The sequence below is a fragment of the Antechinus flavipes genome, chromosome 4, assembly GCF_016432865.1.
Source record: "Antechinus flavipes isolate AdamAnt ecotype Samford, QLD, Australia chromosome 4, AdamAnt_v2, whole genome shotgun sequence".
In the NCBI taxonomy this organism is placed as follows: Eukaryota; Metazoa; Chordata; class Mammalia; order Dasyuromorphia; family Dasyuridae; genus Antechinus; species Antechinus flavipes.
Window position 1 is genome coordinate 145313808 of NC_067401.1, and position 20318 is coordinate 145334125.

The 20318-nt window shown below is 35.6% G+C and overlaps 1 protein-coding gene across 1 annotated transcript in view; it reads left to right on the plus strand.

Moving 5' to 3' along the window:
* Positions 1–20318, plus strand: part of TANC2 (tetratricopeptide repeat, ankyrin repeat and coiled-coil containing 2) — a 522665-nt gene that overhangs the window by 392293 nt on the left and 110054 nt on the right. Inside the window, exon 9 of the mRNA XM_051994951.1 lies at positions 10–135. Within this exon, the coding sequence (XP_051850911.1) occupies positions 10–135 (126 nt within the window). The remainder of the gene's footprint in view (positions 1–9; positions 136–20318) is intronic.

The following is a 20318-nucleotide window of genomic DNA, read 5'->3' on the forward strand; positions in this document are numbered from 1 at the left end:
CCTTGTCAGCTACCAGCTCTGCCCATTTGGAGGACCTTGCTTACCTGGATGAACAAAGACATACTCCCTTGAGAACTTCTCTCCGAATGCCAAGGCAGAGTATGGGTGGTGCTCGTACACAGCAGGACTTGAGAGGTAAGAAAACCAGAAGAACCCAAAGTAAAAGGAGATGTGTATCAAGAATCAGATGATTTGTATTATATTCTTATGCTTACTACAATATGATGGTAGATAAAATGATCTACTTAATCTGGAATCTGTTCTTATAATGTCTGTCCTAGAAAACAAAGATAATGTAAAGTTATTGCACTAAATGTTATTGCATAAAATGGAATAATTTCCAACTGTCAGGAGAATTGAGTTCTCCAAATATCATAAAAAACGATGAAGGAACTGTCTGGTATAGAGGGAAAATTGCTAATTATGATGTCAGAGGACCTGGAGTCAACCCTGCCATTTATTTGAGACCCAGGACCTTGATCTATAAAATAAAGGGTTTAGATCCATTCCAACTCAAATTCTGTGGTCCTATGATCTTATATAATAAGTAGGAAAAATACCCTTCCTAAGATGCTGGATTTCACCAGTAATTATTGACAAAATTAAAGCTGTATTACACTATAACTATACCTAGTTTTACTTCATTTAATCCACAAATATTTATTAAGTGTTTATCTCACCTACAACTCTAGACATAGAGCTAATAAGCTTTGGAGATACAAAGAAAATCAGCCCTCAGGTGCCTTATATTTGAATGGGAAAGGTAACATGTATATAAAAAGATATATACAGAACATAATAAATGGAAGATCATTGTAAAAGGGAAGGCATTAGTAACTGGGAAGACAAGGAAAGGCTTCCTGCAAAAGGCAGTACTTGTACTAAACTTTTAAGGATTCCAAAAGGCAGAATTGGGAAACAGTAGCATTACAAGAGTAAAGGCTCATTGCAAAGACATGGAGAGAAGAGGTGGAATATCATTGGTTTTTTATTATTTTTAATAACTTTTTATTTTCAAAATATATGCAAAAATAGTTTTCAACATTCACCCTTGCAAAACCTTGTGTCCAAAATTTTTCTCCCCTTCCCTCTTCCTTCTCCCCGAGATACGAAGTGATTAAATGTATGTTAAACATGTGTAATTTTTCTATATATGTTTCCACGATTATCATGCTGCACAAGAAAAATCAGATCCAAAAGCAAAGAGAGAGGTGGGGGAAGGCAGGAAGGGAGGGAGAGAGGGAGAGAAAGAGAGAGAACAAAAAGCAAGCAAACAACAAAAAACGGTAAAGGTACTGTGTTGTAATTCACATTCAGTCTCTGTAGTCCTCTTTCTGGATGCAAATGGCTCTGTCCATCACAAGTCTATTGGAATTGGCCTGAATCACCTTATTGTTGAAAAGGCCATGTATAGCAGAATTGATCATCACATAATTTTGTTGTTCCCATGTGCAACATTTTCTTGGGTCTATTCATTTCACTTAGCAGAAGTTCTTGTAAGTCTCTCCAGGCCTTTCTGAAATCATTCTGTTGATCGTTTCTTATAGAACAATAATATTCCATAACATTCATATACCATAACTTATTCAACCATTATCCAGCTGATGAGCATTCACCCAGTTTCCAGTTACTTGCCATTATAAAAAGACTGCTACATTTTTGTACATGTGGTTTCTTTTCCTTTTTGTGTGATCTCTTTGGGATATAAGTCACACAGCTGTCTCAAAGTGTTTGCACAGTTTGAATTTCTTTGGTCATAGTTCCATATTCTCCAGAATGGTTGGACAGTTCACAACTAAGTGGCGTATCATTGTGAGGAACAGCAAACAGACCAATATAGCTATATCATAGAGTATACTAAATAAAGTAATGTATAAAAGATTAGAAAAGTAGGAAGGGGCTAGGTGTTGAAACACTTGAAATGACAAACAGGAAAGTTTATATTTGATCCTATAGGTAATAGAGAGCCACAAGAGCTTATGGAGTTGGAGGATAAATGTAGTCAGACATATGCTTTAATAGCTATTTGGGGAACAAATAGAAATTGGGAGAGATTTTAGACAGGGAGAATAGGTAAGATGCTTTGTCCAGTCAAGAGGTATAGAAAGTCTGAACTTGGAGAATGGTCCTTTGAGTGGAAAAAATGCAGCATTATGCAGTTGTATAGCCTTGGGCAATTAATCAACAAGCATTTATTTCTTAGGTGCCTACTTTTATGCCACACACTGAACTAGGAACTAGAGGAATAAAGGACAAAAATAATAGTAATGTCCTAGAAGGGACTTGATTTATGGAGTTCAGACCACATTGATTGGCCAACAATAGGTCCCAAGCCAAGCCCCAATTGGTCATTATTTGGGTCCTGATTGAATCAGAGTTAATGTAAATAGCAGTTATTTCTATTTTGACCAGAAATCCTGAAGAGCTTCCTAAACCAGATTTTTTTTTTTTTTGACTAGGTGAAAGAAGCCATTCTTTGCCACAATTGCTAGCTAGCCTTAATAACCAAATGGGTGTGGCCTTAGTCAAACTGAGACCTGTTAAAGACCTAAGCATAAAAATGCCAAGGTCTCCCACTGCATCCAGAGCCATATTCAGTCACAATGATCTATATCTGGCCACTGGACCCAGGTAGCTCTGGAGGAAAGTACCGGTGATCTTGCACAGCCCTCCCTTATTTAAATCCAATTCACTTGCATGTCATGTTATCACCTCCTTGAAGTTATGGTCCTTTTCCAGAGTGAAGGACAAATACATAAATAAAAAAATATGTCTATTTAGGCTTGGATAGTTTACTTTCCTGAGACTCAATTTTGTCATTTGTAAAATGAAGTTGGGCCGAAAAACTCTTAGGTTTCTTCCAACTCTTCATCTAAGATCCTATGAAAAAAAAGCAGAAAGAATGGTGAGCCATCTGGAGTGAATTTGCAGCTTCAGGCCATCTCCAAGTCAATTAACTAATGTTCATTCTAATTTGGTGGTCATCATTATCCTCTTTTGATAGCCTGAGGAGTTGATACCTATAATTTAATCTCCAGATTGTATAAGATAATAGTGAGTGTTGGTACAGGTTAATTCTGTCTCTAAAAAACAATTGCTTAGAGTCAGCTTGCTCCTCACTGGGGCCTACTCAGATCCTGGGTTGTTCCTAGGGATGTGATCTTTTGCTGGAGTCCATTTACCCCATCATTTCCCCTCATACAAATGAGGCCCAAAATCTTTTGGGGTACAAGGTAATAGTCTTGTCTTCTAAAGCTCCTTCCTGATGGAGTTGTCCCTACTTTACAGTGTACCACTCAAAGAGGTGATGAGCTCAAAGGTACAGAAGCCAGTTAAAGCAGTGTCCAGTGGGTGCTGAGTCTCAAGATCACAAACAGGATGGATCCTGTTGACTAACATTTAAAGGTGAATCAGCTGTAAACCATGCATATACTTTCACCTACAATATACTAGTAGGTCTATATATGCCAAAAAGAGACCAAAAAATAAGGAAAAGGAGCTACATGTATGTAAATATTTATAGCAGCTCATTTTGTGGTACCAAAGAATTAGAAATTGAAAATCTAAGCAAAATCAATTCAGATAAGACTTTTTACTGCAGGAGTGCATTCATTCCATCAATAGTTATAGTATGGAAAGAGGAGGAGAAGGCAATAAAAGCTTGGAGGACCAGGGAAGGCTTCCTCAAATTGAACTCTGAAGAATTCTAAGAAGCAAACATAAGGAAGGAAGGAAGTATCTTCCAGGCCAGGGGGAAAAGATGATGCAAAATCATAAAAGCAGGAAATAGAATATGGTGTGTAAGTTACAATAATATGTAGATAAATTTGGCTGGATTGTAAAATATGGAAAAAGCAGGACTTTGTAATAAGGGTTTTTTAAAATAGACTGGAACCAGATGGTATTTGAGAGGATGCTAACATGATACACCTCTAAACACTTGAAAATAGCTATTGTGTCCTCCTGAGTCTTTTCTTCACATTAAACCTCTACATTTCTTTTAACTGCTCTTCCCATACTGTGGACTCAAATTCCTCCAGCATCCTGGTCTCCTCTGGACACTTTCCATCTCAGAAATATCCTTTCTAAACTATGGCTCTCAGAACTGGACAAATGACTTCCATATGTGACCTGGAAGTTCTGCCTCCTTTACTTAGCACAAGATTGCATTTGATTGCATTTGACTTTTTGTCTATCTTTTGTTGATGCCTGTTGATTTTGCAGTGCACTAAAATTCACAGACCTTTAAAAAATACCTTTAGGTATTAGCAAATACCTAAATTTGCTGTCTAATGATTTTGTAATAACTAAGCCTAAAAGCAAAACATTACCATGATCTCCATTAAGTTTCATCCCAGTGGTCTATCTTATTGAGATCTTTTTAGATGCTATTACCCAGTGTTAATTATTCTTTGAAATTTTGTGTCACCTGAATATTTGATAAGGAAACAACTTATGCTTTTATGCAGATAATTGATTTGTATTAAATAACACAGGGTTAAACAGAGATCCTTGTGACAATATTCTAAATATATTTCCCCAAATTATATAAAACCTCTTGTGTCTATCCATTCAACCAGTTCCAAATCCATCTACAACATGTTTTTCCTTTTCTTTCCACCAAAAATAGCATGAGAAACTTCACCAAATGTTCTGTTACAATCTAGGTAAACTCTAGAATTCTGCTGATCTTACACTTTAATAACCCTATCAGAAAAGGAAATAAGCTGGTCTGGCTTGTTTTTCTTGCTAATGCTAGGCTGTACTTTTCATGATCATGGCTTCATTTTTGAGATCCACAAGCATATCTTTAATAAGATATTCTAGAATTCTGCCAAAAATTGAAATCAAGTTTGCTATCCTATGGTGCATTCTAGTCTTTTCCTTTTTTTTGAAAGTCAGGACAACATTCATTCTTTTAGTCTTGTGGCACTTCAAAATCTTTCAGATATTACTAATAGCAGCTTAGCAATCACAATCATTTTACCATGTCTTTGAGAACTCAAGGATTCAGGTTATTAAGGCCAAATGACTTGAATTGATCATAGTAAGTTAGATTATGTCTTCTTTTATTATCTTCTTAAATTGTTTTTAGCTATTTTTGTCCTTTATAGTCCAAAGGTCATTCTTGGCAAAAAAAAAGATAAAAATAAAATAGTATTGGGTAATCCTTTCTTTTCTGTTATCAGTTATCATCTTGATTCACATTAAGTGATAGTACTGTTTGTGACACTTCTGTTTCAAGTGCTGTACAACAAATATTATTTATTCAGTCATTTTTCAGTCATGTCAGACTGTGATCTCATTTGAGGTTTTCATGGCAAAGATGCTAGAGTGGTTTACTGTTTTCTTCTTTAGCTTGCAGATGAGGAAATTAAGGCCAATATGATTGATTGATTTATCACAAAATTAATATGTGTCTGAAGCTAGATTTCAACTAAGAAGTGAGTCTTCCTGACTCTAACCCCAGCACTCTATTCACTGTACCATTTAGCTGCCCCACATCAGATAGCAAACCTGTTACGTATATAGCACATAGAATAAACTATATTGCATTTCCAAAACGACTTAAGACTTCCCTCCAACAAATATCTAAGCTTTCAGGAACCTCTTCACCTGAATAGTACATCCTAAACTTTGATTCCATCCACCTGGCTCAGAGAGGCTCAGAGAGGCTCCGAGAGGCTCCACTTGCTCATATTAGTACAGATAGAATTTATTGATTAATGGGAGATTGCAAACTTCCTTCCAAATGTCTTTTTTCTTTAGGAGTTATCCATCAAATGGTTTAGACAAGGAGAATACTGTTTAAGTATTGATGCATGAGAGAACAATTTTTTGTAGTTAGCATTACAGAATTGATATCTTTTCATTCAAAGCTCTATATTTAAAGAAAATGCTCTTCCCTCAAGAAGTAATATAGTATCATCTTAATTACTGTTCACAAGGGAATAATATTGTAATAGAATTCAAAAGGCATTAAAAAGCAGCAAAAACATTTGGCAAACAAAATTTCCATATATTTCTGGTGATCTGCTTGCCAAAATCTTCATCATTTGTGATTTTATCCTAAATATTTAGTATTATTGTTAGAAACAGAATCAAATTCTTTTCCTGGCATGCTTTTTTAAAAGTGTCACATGGTATCCATTCATTTAAACAGCCATACAAAATGCAGTTTTATATTTTTCTCTACTTATGAAAGAGGTAATACATATTTTTAAACTTTTAAGCAATAAAATGATAAGAAGTCTTTTTTTTATTAGAGGAAGTTAGGCTTATCTTTTCTGAGTTAAGCATTTACAAGATTTTACTTGAAACAGTAAACTTTGTTACCCTGATGTAAGCTTTGATTTATAATGGGCTTTAAATCAAATCCTAGCCTCCCAGTTTTCAGAATATGGTGAGGAACTGGCACTGAATGATATATGTTCTCTACAATCCTGTTATGCCCTGGGTGCTTAGTAACTATTTGATAACATGTAGTATTTCTGCCTTTAATGGTAGAGCATGACTATATTTCTGGAGATTTATTTGTTATCTTCTCAAATGAAAATTAATCTATCAATAAACATTTATTAAAATGCCAGATCCTATAGAAGAGGTATAACAGAAATTAAAGATAAAGTTTTTACCTTCAAGAAGCCTGCAATCTAATCACTCAACATAAAGTGGAAAAAAATGAAACAGAAACAGTAGAAACAATTTGGAAATTTATTTGGAAGGTAATAGTGAAAATACAGTTGGCCAGACTGCGCATTTCATTTAATAATTCTCCCTAATCATGATTGTTAGTATTCAAAACACTAGAATAATACAATGTCCTCAGAAATAGAAGTCTGTGGAATTTAGACATTATTTGGACTCTTGCATAGAAAAGCATTAGCAGTACATAAGTCTTAAAGTTTGACTTCTAAAGGTTTTCTTTGTCATGACTGCCCAAACCAGCTATATTTCTGATAGCTCTTCTAGTGAATTTGATACTTCTAGTTAATGGTGATGAGAAATAAGCCACAGGAGTGTACATCAGTATCCCATTTCAGGAAGGAGGTAGCTTGCAATTTGCTATTTGAATTGAATAGTATTGATGATAGCTTTGTACCAATAAAATGATAATAGGAGGATAAGGGCAGATAGGTGGCACAGTAAGTAGACCCTGAAGTCAGGAGGACCTGATTCAAATCCCAGCTCAGATGCTTATTAGCTATGTGATCCTGGACAAGTCACTTTAACCCTGTTTTTCCTAGTTTCCTTATCTGTAAATTGAGCTGGACAAGGAAATGGCAAACAATATTATCTTTGCCACGAAGACCCCAAATGGGGTCATAAAGAGTTAGACATATCTGAAGCAAATCAAAAACAACAAAATCTAACAGTAGCTAGTAACTCTTAACTCACCATAATATTCTCTTCCATCACTAAAGCTTATTAGTAATTATGTCGAAATTTGGTTACCCAGACAACTTCATCAGTATGATACATCAGTTTCATGATGTCATGCTTGCTTGAGTTCTGGATAATAGACAGTACTCTTTACCAATCACCAATGGAGTGAAAAAAGGTTGTGTGCTTGCTCTCATACAATGTTTTCAGCCATGTTGTCAAAACCCTTCGATGAGGAAAAACATGGAATCAAAGTCAGCTACCACAATAATGGCAAATTCTTCAACTTGAAAAGTTGAAAAATTAAAGTGGAGGAGGTATTATTTTTTTTTGTTTGCAGATATTTATGTGTTCAATGCAGCATCTGAAGCTGAAATGTGACAAAAGTGTGGATCAGTTCTCTGCTGCTTTGATTTATAATGGGCTTTGAATCAAATCCTAGCCTCCCAGTTTTCAGAATATGGTGAAGAACTGGCACTGGATGATATATGTTCTCTACAATCCTGTTATGCCCTGGATGCTTAGTAACTATTTGATAACATGTAGTATTTCTGCCTCTAATGGTAGAGTATGACTATTTCTGGAGATTTATTTGTTATCTTCTCAAATAAAAATTAATCTACCAATAAACATTAAGTGCTAATTTTGGCCTAACAATTAAAGCCAAGAAAACATAGTCCTCCATCAGCCAGCAATGTACCATCCATATGTGGAACCATCAGTTACAGAGAATACTGTGGGTAAATTCTCTTACCTTGGCAGTATACTTTCCAGAGATGTCCACATTGAAAATGAGATTGATATACATGTTGCCAGAGTTTGCTCAATGTTTGGGAGGCTCTGAAGGAAAATGTGGGAGAGGAAAGAAATTAGACTGACTTCCAAACTGAAGAGCTACAGACCTTTTATATGTCTGTGAAATCTGGACAGTATACCAGCGCCATACCAGGAAATCACTTTCATTTGAATTGTCTTAGGAAGATTCTAAAGATCACCTGGCAGGATAAGATATCAGATTTTGAGGTCCTTTCTTGGACTAAACTACTAAGCATTCCAACTCTACTGCAGAGTGCACAACTCCATTGGGCTGGCCACATTATTCAAATGCCAAATATATACTTGCCCCCCAAAAATATTTTATGGATAACTCACATTGGGCAAGTGCTCACAAGATGGTCAGAAAAAGCAATTTCAAGGACATTTTCAAGGTATCTCTTATGAACTTTAGAATCAATGATGTGATGTGGCAACATTGGCACAAGACTGCCCAGCATGGTGTGCCTTCATCAGAAAAGGTGCTTTGCTCTATGAGCAAGGCAGAATTGAATTAGCCTAAAAGAAACACAAGATACTCAAAGTTAGAGAATCCACCCCAAATGTTCATATGGACAATTTGTGTCTGACCTGTGGCAGAGTATTCCAAGCTCATTTTAGTCTGATCAGCCAGTTGGACACACTGTAACTCAACTATAATATAGTGATCATTTTAGTTCTCTTCTAGAACAAAGGACAACAACCAACCACCAACTTCCACAAAAATAAGTTTTTAAAAAGTCTTTAATTCAAGAATTTCAAATTAAATTTTGATACTCATTTTGTGCTATACTTTTCTAAATGTAAATATTTTTATGCAGTAATGAGGTGATGAACTGATATAGGAAGCAAATATAAAATATGCCACTCTCACCAACCTAATTAAATGACATATCTGGGTTTCTTTAAAAGTGATTAACAATGTCTTCACTATCTGCACAGGCACTCAAAGTACAATATGGTAACTTGGTATAGAATAGCTTTTATTTCACATACCACAGGAAATAAATGACACAAAAGACTCAGAAGATCTTATAAACAATTTTTTGTGTTTTTTATTCATTTGTTTCAGTCATATCCAACCCTATTTTGGGTATTCTCATCAAAGATACTACCGTGGTTTGCCATTTCCTTCTCCAGTTCAGTTTACAGATGAGGAAACTGGGGCAAACAGGTTAAATGACTTGCCCAAGTTCACATAGCTAGAAAGTGCCTCAGGCAAAAATTGAACTCCTTTACTCTTAAGACAATGCTCTATTCACTTCTCCACTTATGAACAATTCCCCTCTTTGAACATTATAGGATTATAAAAGCACTCTTGCAGTCCATAAGACATTTTAAAATTCCCCCCAGAAGTTAAAGATACTTTGAGGGTTTGCTGTACAAATACTCCCTATTCATCTTGGACCCACACCATCCATGTAACTCATCAATTGTGAGACTAGAAGGATCCAAATTTCATAATCCTCCATGACGAACCCGCCTTTCAGCTGCAAGGCTATTCTCTGCTGAGAATCTTTTCTTAAAAAGCAGCTGTTGATGAATGTTCTTCCCCAAACTCAAAAGTATACAATATTTTGGTAACTTTTAATTTTTATTTAAAAAAAAAAAAACAGGAATAATGTGTAGTCTCTAACTTGCTCTTTTTTTTTAAATTAAAGCTTTTTATTCACAAAGCATATGCAAGGGTAATTTTTCCAACATTTACCCCTGCATAACCCCCTGCCGCAAATTTTCCCCTTCTTCCCTCCATCCCTTCCCCCACTTGGAAGCAGTCTTATATATGCCAAATATGTTGAAATACATGCCAGATCCAATATGTGTATACATATTTGCACAGACATCCTGTTGGCAAGAAAAATCAGATCAAGAAGGAAGAAAAAGAAAAACAGAAAAAAGAAACAAAATGCAAGCAAATAATAACAAAAGGAGTGAGAATGCTATGCAGTGTTTCACCTCTGTTCCCATGGTTCTCTCCGGGTATAGATGGTTCTCTTCATCACTGCACAAGTGGAACTGGTCTGAATCATCTCAATGTCTAACTTGCTCATAAAAAAGAAAAGAAGTCAAAACAAACAAATAAATCACCCAGGAACTCTTCAGCCTGCCTGGGCAAGAATAGACCATTATCTATGTGCTTCTCCTGAAAGTTATCCTTTTTTGCTTGGAGTGAGAGAAAAGAAAAGAAAGCTTTTTATGATAAGAAGAATGCTGGATTTAGAGCCTCAGAATCTGGCCTCAAATTATGGTTCTGCCTGTATGACTTTGGGCATGTCTCGTAATCCTTCTAAGCCTCAATTTCTTTATCTGTAAACTAAAGGGATTGGACTAGCCCTAAATCTATAAAAACCTACCTACCTTCCCCATCACCATCACCTTGCTTCAATCTACAACTCAAATGGAAAGGAAGCAGAGGAAAAGAAGAAGAAAAGGGGAGGGCGAGGGAAGGATCAAGACATTGTACAACTCACTTTCATAGACTACTAAGGAGGTAAGACACAGGATACAACAGAATCAAGATTCAAAAACATTGCTCCACTCTCAATCCACTGAACAAACCATCTCTTCTGGTTTTCTTAAAGAACAATCTTATCTGATACATTGCATCTCTTGAGCTAGAAGCTGTAGCAGTAGCAAATTCACAACAGCTCTTCCAACAAAACCAGTACCTTGAAAATAGGATAACGAGGAGAGTGATACTAAGTATCAGAATACTTTTTGAAAAAACAACCTTATGCCTTTGAAAAAGAGAGTTCATTAAATCATATAATCCTTTTAACAGCTACTTACTTACTGCCCCTTTGGGTCCAGGACTCTTATCTGCTGTCACCTAGCTGTCTACATTCCAGGGTATTGAACAATTAATTCAATTCAGGGTAGGCAAAATACTTTAAAATACTTTTTAAAAGATTCCAGAATCAGTTCAGCTAGATAGCACAGCAACAGAGAACTAGTCCTGAAGTCAGGAGGACTGAGTTCAAATTTGGCCTCAGAAACTTCACACTTACTAGCTGTGTGATCCTGGGCAAGTCACTTAACCCCAACTGCCTCCCCCTCCCTCCTCCAAAAAACATCCCAGACTCTTGAGAAAGATTCCCATCATGACATCCACTTTTTCCAGATAACAGATGACTAAAAATCATGTTTTAAGTTGAGAAGAATGATTAACAAATAAACCTTTTGATAGTTTGATCCAAATTAAGGAGGAAAAGAAAGAGCTTTAAAAGTATCTTTTTTATCATTATTTTCTCTTTTTTCTATCAAAAGTCCCTTGATTTGTTAAGATAACCATAGTATTTATGGAGAGGATGACATGAGCCATTTTGAGAAACACTTGTTAAGTGACTTTTTTCATAAGATTGAAAGAAAAACTTTAAGGCATATATTTGTCTGAAAGAATTTCCTAGAACACTGGTAAAAAGTGAACACACACACACACACACACACACACACACACACACAATCTGACATATGGGACCTCAGCCCTAAGACAGATCAATTTAAGATTTAATGAGTGGTCATTAAATTTGTCATCAACCTAAAAGATCTCTATTGGATTGTCTTAGGGATTTATGCTTGACTCTGTACTATTAAATATTCTGAATACTTTGGGGAAAGGAATAAATAGCATTCTTATCCATTTTACACACAACACAGTTGTCAGGGATAGTTAACATGCTGGATGAAGTCAAAATTTTAAAAAATTCTGATGACTGGGATAAATCTAGGATGAAATGCAATAAGGATTAAATCAGTCTTTTGGGCGGTTCAAAAAAAATTCTTCACAAGTACAAGATGGGAAACAGGTGGTTAGATATCATTCTGTCTGAAAAAGATATGGGAGTTTTAGTGGATTGGAGGCTTAATATGAGTTGACAGTATCATGTGGCAGCCAAAAAACCTAATGCAGTCTAATCCAAAAAGTAATACCTTCCAGGAATAATAAGGACATGAAAAATCCAGGGTACTATGCCTTGATTAGACCACATTTGTGTATTTTGCTCAATTCCTACTCTGAATTGAATTGTTCAGTTCACTGGACGATAGGCAGCTAGGTGCCATAGTAAATTGAGTCCTAGACCTGAAATCAGGAATACCTGAGTTCAAATCAGGCTTCAGATGCTTATTGTTGTGTGACCTTGGACTAGTTACTTAAATTTTTTTTCATTAACTACTGTAATATGGAGATGATAATGATCATGTTGATAAAGTGCCTGGTGCATAGTAGGTGCCATCTAAATGTTAGTCAAACCAGCACTCATTTTAGATTTCATTGGCTTCTTTACCATACCCCTACCTCAGTTACCTCCTGCCTTTTGTAGTTAAACTGAAACCTGAAAAGGTTTGTTTTTCCCTTCAGCAGTATTCTATAGTATGAACTATGAACCTAACCTCTGAAATCTGTGTACAAAGATGAGAACTGGATAATAACTTCAAATTCACAAATAAAAGAAAGTGAAGCAACAAAAAACATACTAGAGTCAAGTTTATAAAAGAACTAGGCAATTCCCTTCCAATGAATTGAGCTACATGAACAGCCACATAGGGTGACTTTTTAGCTTGGCCAAAGAGAGCACTCTGTTGTTATTGTTGTTAATGTCCAACTTGTCATGACCTCATTTGGGATTTTCTTGGGAAAGAAACTAAAGTTATTTCTTTCTCCAGCTCATTTTGCAGATGAGAAAACAGGATTAAGTAACTTTTCTCAGGTTCACACAGCTAAGAAGTGTCCGAGGCTACATTTTGAACTTAGGATGATGACCCTGCCTAACTGCAGACTTAGTTCACCTAGCTGCAAAGGGAACACATAGGAAGTATATTTGGCTCAAGGCGGGGCTGCAGAGTGTATGAAAGAGGTAGAAAATAACCTAAGACAATGACAAAAGCTAAAGTCCAAAATGACTGATAGTAAACGTGTCCTTACTGTCACTAGATGATTTTGTTTTTTGTTTTTGTTTTTTAATCTTTTTTTTTTCTTTTTGTGAGACAATTGGAGTTAAGTAATTTGTCCAGGGTCATACAGCTAGTAAGACACTAGATGACTTTGAAGAGAAATCTGACACAGATGGGTTCTTTCTATCATGTGGTATCACATTGTAACTATTTGCAAATATGCCAAAGATAAAAATTCCAGTTCAATATTCATTTTCTGTACAGTTCTCAAAAGTTGAGTAAATCACCATGGGAGAACTTTAGAATCTGTGTTAGGGCAGCATGGTATAGATGATCAAGACCTAGCTTTGCTGTCAATACATCTTGGGGTTCAAGTCTAATATGCTTCCTATGTGACCCTGCACAAATCACTTAAATTTATGATGCTTCCAAGAAATACTTCTGACTCCTGGATTGCAGAGCACATGCAATTCTGCATTGATAGATAAAGTTCCCTGAGCAAGATTTTCTTATTCCAATGAAACCAAAGGTCCATTCAACTTTGATCCACTCCCATGCCACACCTAAACAAATGAATCAATAAAAGAATCCACTAGATTCCAAAGTATAAAATTAAAATAAAATGCAGTTGTTTTTTATGTTTATGGCTCTAATAAGGGAAAAATGCCAAATAAGTTACTAGCTGCTTCTTAATTGCTGATTATCAACCAATTGTGAAGACAGGTGTCTTCCAAGAGCCCTTTTTAATGCCTTCTATATCAATCATTTAGAAACTGAAATGCAGCCAATGGGTTGTTGTCTTTCTCCATTCATATAACAATGGGTCTTTTTTTTTTTTCCTGTTCCACCTTTTCACTTAAAAGATTGAAAAGTTGTTTTTTGCAAATAGGTTGGTGGAAGCTAGAAGGCAAATTTGACTTGTCATATCCTTATATTAAAGACTAATAGGGACAAATGGAAGTACATTGTTTGCTTAGGGCAGGTCCCTAAGTTTTGCCTACAGCCAGAAATCAGGGGTCTGTAACAACTCTGCCTTAAGATTCAAAACTAAATTCAAGAGAAAATCCTTATCATCACAGCTGAGGGAATGAGAGATAACCTTTATCTGGCAGCAGCCACCTAAAAAATAAAAAATCATATTACATTTGTAAATTTATATTTATTTTAAGGCTATACTCAAAACAATAAGTCAAATTGTGTAGTGTTCTGGTTGTTTTTCTGGAGTTCTCTGGACCAGCCTTCATTTCACTAGAGTAATCACCAGGAGAATAACCAGAGATAAAAATTATCTCCTTCACAATCTGCTTTCCTTGACTGGGTCCTGGGATAGCTTTCTTGAGGTCCTCCAGAATGTGTGTTGATTGTCGGGGAGGCAAGAGGACCACTATCACGGTCTCTGTCTTGAAGTCTATCTCAGTCCGAGAGCTTGTACTCCAGCCTCCAGTCTTCTATCTTCTCTGGTTCTGTCTCCAAGCCCTTTCCAAGTCTGTCTCCAAGCCTTTCTGAGGTTCTCTCTGGCTCTGATGGGCCTTGGTCTCAGTGGAGAAATGAAGGCGACAGGCCTGCCCCATGGTGATATGAGATGGAATGAATCTGTCTGGCTGAGTTTGTCCCAGCTTATATACTCTATTATAATTACATTATCATAGGTGCGAATCTTATAGAATAGGTGTCAATCTTGTAAAACTATATTAAGTACTAAGTACATGTACTGAACTAGAGAACTATTAATCACCATCCTAAACTAGATAACTATTGTCTTATCAATTCCACTGAGTTAGCACCTTGTAAGAATCCTTGTTTTAAGTACAGAGTTCTGGCCCATAACAAAATTGCACATTCCCTCCATGTTTACCAGAACGCCTAAAGGACTAATTTGAAAACTGAGAGGCCAAGAGAGAGCAATAATTGAGACACTTAGCAAACTAGGAGCTCATTTATATGGCAGACAGAAACTAGCACCAATGACCTTTTCAAAAGGATCACATAACATTAATCTGCTCTCAACTACTTCAGTCAGGATTTCAGATGCTGATGACAGTATAAAGCCCTTTCTTAGAAATATGAAATTCATGTTGTTATTAAACACTATTTTCAAGTTGATAAAATTCTCAAGCACCAAATTTAAGATGAAAGTAGAAAGAGCAGTCTCAGATTTTCAGTTCAACATTGGGCTTCAAGTATAAATCTGAAGCAAAGCAAAATTATTGAGTAGACAGATTCTCAAAGGGTAACAGCTGCCCTCTCTCTGTCCATATGCCCATTAACCTTGAGTAAGTCGATAAACAGTCTTTAGTAAAACTCCCAAAGAAAAGAAGGCTGCCTGCTTAATTTCTGTGATACTAGCCTGAGGCGAGGGTATAATGATTTTGCTCATTTCAATATATTTCAGTATATCTGTGATTTCAGAAATGTACTTGTTCCCTCTAAACCACAACTTATCCACAGATTTATCCAAAACAATTCTTGTCCATGGTCTTTCATAGATAATCACAAGAAAACTGACCCAGCATCTTCTTATAAGTCTTCTCTCAGTTCTTTTTTTGCTACCTGTATAGCACTTGATCTGGTTGTCATCACTAGTGCTCTCTACGTGACTGTTGCTAAGAAGAGAGAATTACAAAATTACAATTCAGCAATGGAAACTAGAAGTCTCTTCTTAACTACTTTCTTTTTTTTCCCCAATAGTATGGCAACAAGAACATTTTGAGTTCTTTAACTACCATGGGTGAAGGGAGAAGACCACCATCAATTAATTCTATCAACTTAAATTTGTTGCTCCATATTTATAACATCATAGCACCTTCCTTATTCACATTTTTCCTCTACTTCCTTTTCTGATTGTCCAGCTTCAAATTGGGTCATTCTTTATGCCCTCTGTTTGAATCTGGTCCAGATTCACAGCTTATACAATCATTATACATTGTTGAAGGTTATTTCAGGAATATCATATGTGACTAAAGACTCGATTCCAAATAAACATCCTCAACAAAGAGGAACATTTGGTGAAATTGTGAATTCTGTTTCTGTTTATATTTCTGTTGCCAGGGATAGTTGTATTGGTAAGAGTTTCCATCTTAAATATTTCACAAGTTTCTTCTATAGTATAAAGGGCAAACTAGTGAGATCTCAGCTCTTATGTACAGTTGCAGTGTGCTCAGTCTGACTTTGACAATTTCTCTCATTTACCAAATAATAAGAATAGGGAACTCTCTGGTTGAGAAACTGGGATGGAACAAGTATACACAAGACTCCTAGTCTGGAACTTAAGCCTTTCTTTTTTCTTTTCTTTTCTTTTCTTTTCTTTTTTTGCTAAGATAAAAAGAAGACATGCTATAATTCTCTGGGTAGGGAGATGGACCTTGGGATTTCCCTACTCATACTAACATATGGTATATAGCACCTCTGTGCCTCTTTTGTTTTGGTTCTTTTCTATTTTAGGTGGAATATTAGAGACAACTATGCCTTTGTGAGTTCTGGAAGGTTGAAAGAGTAGCTGTTTATTGATAGAAGTCCATACTGTAGTTTTTATACCAGCCAAGTAATGTGAGGCAATAATCCAGCCCGTAGGAGCAGTTGCTAGCCCAGCCAAGATGCTGCCCACCATAGATTGATTGTAAAGCATAATGATATTGGAACACTAATCACTGATACTGGAGAGTAGTAGTGATGTAAGGAAGACACAAATTGTAGTCAGTTGATATTATGGAGAAAATTGAGCCATGAGTATCATTTAACCAATTAATGCAAAATAGATTTTATAAAAAAAGGTATGTTGATTGAGAAGACATAGCAAGAGCAGAAATATAAATGTTCCCTCCCCAACACCAAAAGGCACATTTTACTTTATATCACTTTAGTCCCGAGGGAGAGTAGGCTCAAATTTAACATTTAGACATTTACGTCATCAGTTTCACTTCCCAGAGAACTAGCAATGTGCTAGCAAATGTTTATATCTGGAGGTAAAAATGTACACAGTTCACGTTTTAAAGTTTAATATGCATTATTGGCATTTTCTCTATCAGTTTCCTAAGTTGAAAAGCAAAGGATTCTATTTTGAGTCTTTCTTGATTAGACAGTCAACACAATAATGAAGCTCTGATTTGTTACATTTGCCATTTTATGAAGAGTAAATTCCCACACTGAAAATTTAACATTTGATCTCAAGAGCTCTTTGGAGCTGGATCCAGCATACACATAAAAATATCACTAAGTGACTAGCAAGGACTCCCATCAGTGAACTCTGTTCCTCTGACCTTCAAAGCTCACAAAGTTATAGCTGTGTCCACTATACTTTCACCTCAAAATAGGAAAATACTAATGCCTAGAGGCAAAACCAGAAGTGCCTATGTAGGCATGAGCCACAGATCAGAAGACCTACCCAGAGATTTATAATATGTCTTTCCTCCATCTCAACCAGAAGAGACTTGAGTTACCTTTCTGGAAGTCTTTCATATGCCTATCCAGCCCCAGAAAGGCAGCCAAATGAAGAAGACTTCTTCTTATACCTAGAAGGGTAAATGTAAGAAATTGCAATCTGTGCAAACTTAAAGTGGGGATTTCATCAGGTCAAACTCACTGCACAGTTCATAAGGTCTGGACCTTCATTAACCAGTTCCCTTTTACATTACATAGGGAGTCAGGGTCTACAAACAACTTTAAATTCTTAAAAGCTGTAATCAAGATGGGTATTACTTTAAATAAAGAGACTTTAGAATTATAAACAGAAATTTGTTCATGAATTTGCTAATTAATTTGTTAGTATTTTTATTAATGTACATGTTATCCATTTATGTTTCCCTCTACACACATTTTCCACAAATAATATATTTTTAAAATTTAAATCCAGAAAATAGTTTTCCTATGTAATTTCCCCCAAGCAACATTTTTATTTTTCTTTTAAAGCGATCAAACAAGATGCTAGCAAATGCCTCTCTAAGAAAGCCTGATTGCAGTATACTTAAGATTAAAATAAAGCAATAGGTTATTGATTTCCTACTGGACAAAAATTGAGAGAAGACATTGGTGAACACTAACTCTTCTGAAAATATCAAGAATTTTCTCTCTTGAAAATTCATGATTGCATGATGCAATTGAATACAGTATGTTAGAAAACACTGTTCAATTGAGAAATATATAAAACTGTAGAACTTAAATTTTAAAAATCTGCTAATTTTGTGTATATCTGATGTAACTTATAACAAATCCTCTTGTTTTCAATACTGATGAGAAAAGAATGCAATTATGATTGATCATATGGGTTAGGATATGAGCTACCTTTCCTAAGAATGTGACTCACTCTAAAGTTAAAAATAAGACTCTCCAGAAACTAATCTATTTGAAGCCTAATTCTTCTAGCAGTAGTAATAAAATTTATAACAAATGTATCTGAAACATTAGATTAGATCCACTTAGATCCAAATGGCTGGACACTATATCCATACCTCTACCATAGTAGAGCAAGCAATTTTTTCTGATTAGAATCTTGGAGGAGCCCAGCTCTAATGAGAAAGGGAAAATGCTCTCTTCTTTGATTCATTTTTTTCATGGCTTGTTAACCTCCATCCCTATATCTTGGAGCAACTTACTTTTAGTTTAGATTGTGGCTTGTGTCTGAATGAGGAGCTAAAGATACTTTACTGAATATAAAGTAGTTATCAGGCATTTATTTTCTATACAAATACTAAAAGATACAAAAGAATCACAGCATACATTGATGAAATAACTTAAAACAGGTGTTGGTAACATCTTCTGTTAGGATCTTTTGAAAAACTAATATTAAAATATGAAATTTTGCAAGACTTCTGATTAGGCATTTTATGTTTCACTTCATCTATAACCTGTGTCCCTCAAAAGTCCATATCTTCTAGCAAACCAGACTTAACTAGAGACAAGAGGAGGAGTCTGACTTCTCCAATCTGGACATTTCTGCTGCTGCCTTTTAACTTCACTCACTAGACCTTAAGTTGCCTCCACATTTAGGCATACCCAATTCAAGAATTATGTTCATTATCCTACTGAGGCAAAGAAAAGCAAAGAGGAAAAGGCAACCAGTGACCCAGAAATCATTCTATGTTCCAAATAGGGAAGAGCCCAACCCATTCTCCTGAGCCCATCCTTCTTTTCTCATCCCCATTTTGGGGAGTTTACAGACAAAACCTACTACTAGCACATGAAAGAGTCAAAGCAAGAGTCTAAGTAAGAATAAGTCTCTCCCATTTAAAGGTCTATTGAGTTATTGACTCCTAGAGCTCAGCAGCCAATGAAGGTGTCTTTGTCATTTCAAAGTTCTCACATTCTTCAGTTGAGTCAGTCACATGTTTAAGTACTCAATTAATCAAGTATTTAGCCAGCACAAATTTTAAGCCAGAACCAGGAAAGGCATCTCTTCTAGTCTTAATGATGTATGGTGTTTGGAAAAATCAGTTTTTATTCAATGAAGTGCCTAAGGTTTTGCCATTTAATACAGTGGTATCAGATTCAAGTAGAAATGAATCCCTGTGAGCTATATATTCACCTAGAAGGGAAAGAGCGTAATAGTATGAGATCTCATAGAAGCATTCAAGTAGGGTTAGTCCATTAATGGAATTTGAAAAGTCAATCAAATAAGTTTTTAGTAGCAGTATATCTAGGTGTATAATGCCTCCAAGAATAAATAAGAAATGTAAATGTGATAATAAAGCATTGTTTTGGGAATCCTCTTTTAAAATGTAAGTATATTATAAGTATATATTTTAAGAAAACTTAGAGCTAACATATAAACTACAATAATTTTAAATATATTTCATAATAGCTTTAATTCAAGTCAATTTAATCTTATGGAAGATTAAATATTTCTATTTTCTGTTTCTTAGGTAGGGAATCATTTATTAAAAAACAACGTACCCCCCTCCAAGTCCCTATGATGTGCAAAATACTCTTCTAGACTTTACGTAATACAAAGGAGATTCAGACACAATCCCTGCTCTCAATGCATTTATACTTTAATAAGACAAAAAATTAACTTAAATGCATTTTATAATGTAAACATACTAATAAGAGAGGTCCAAAATGCAAGGTTAATTCAGAGGAGGCAGGACTTGCTTCTGATTGGGGAACAATAAATATGACTGTTCCATGTCTTGGTACAATATGTAAAGAAGGAAGAAGGTATGAGAGAAGTACTGGATGTATTGATCAAGGATGCAGTTGGTATCTTTAGGTAAATGTCAGGTTTCCAACTTCAGGAA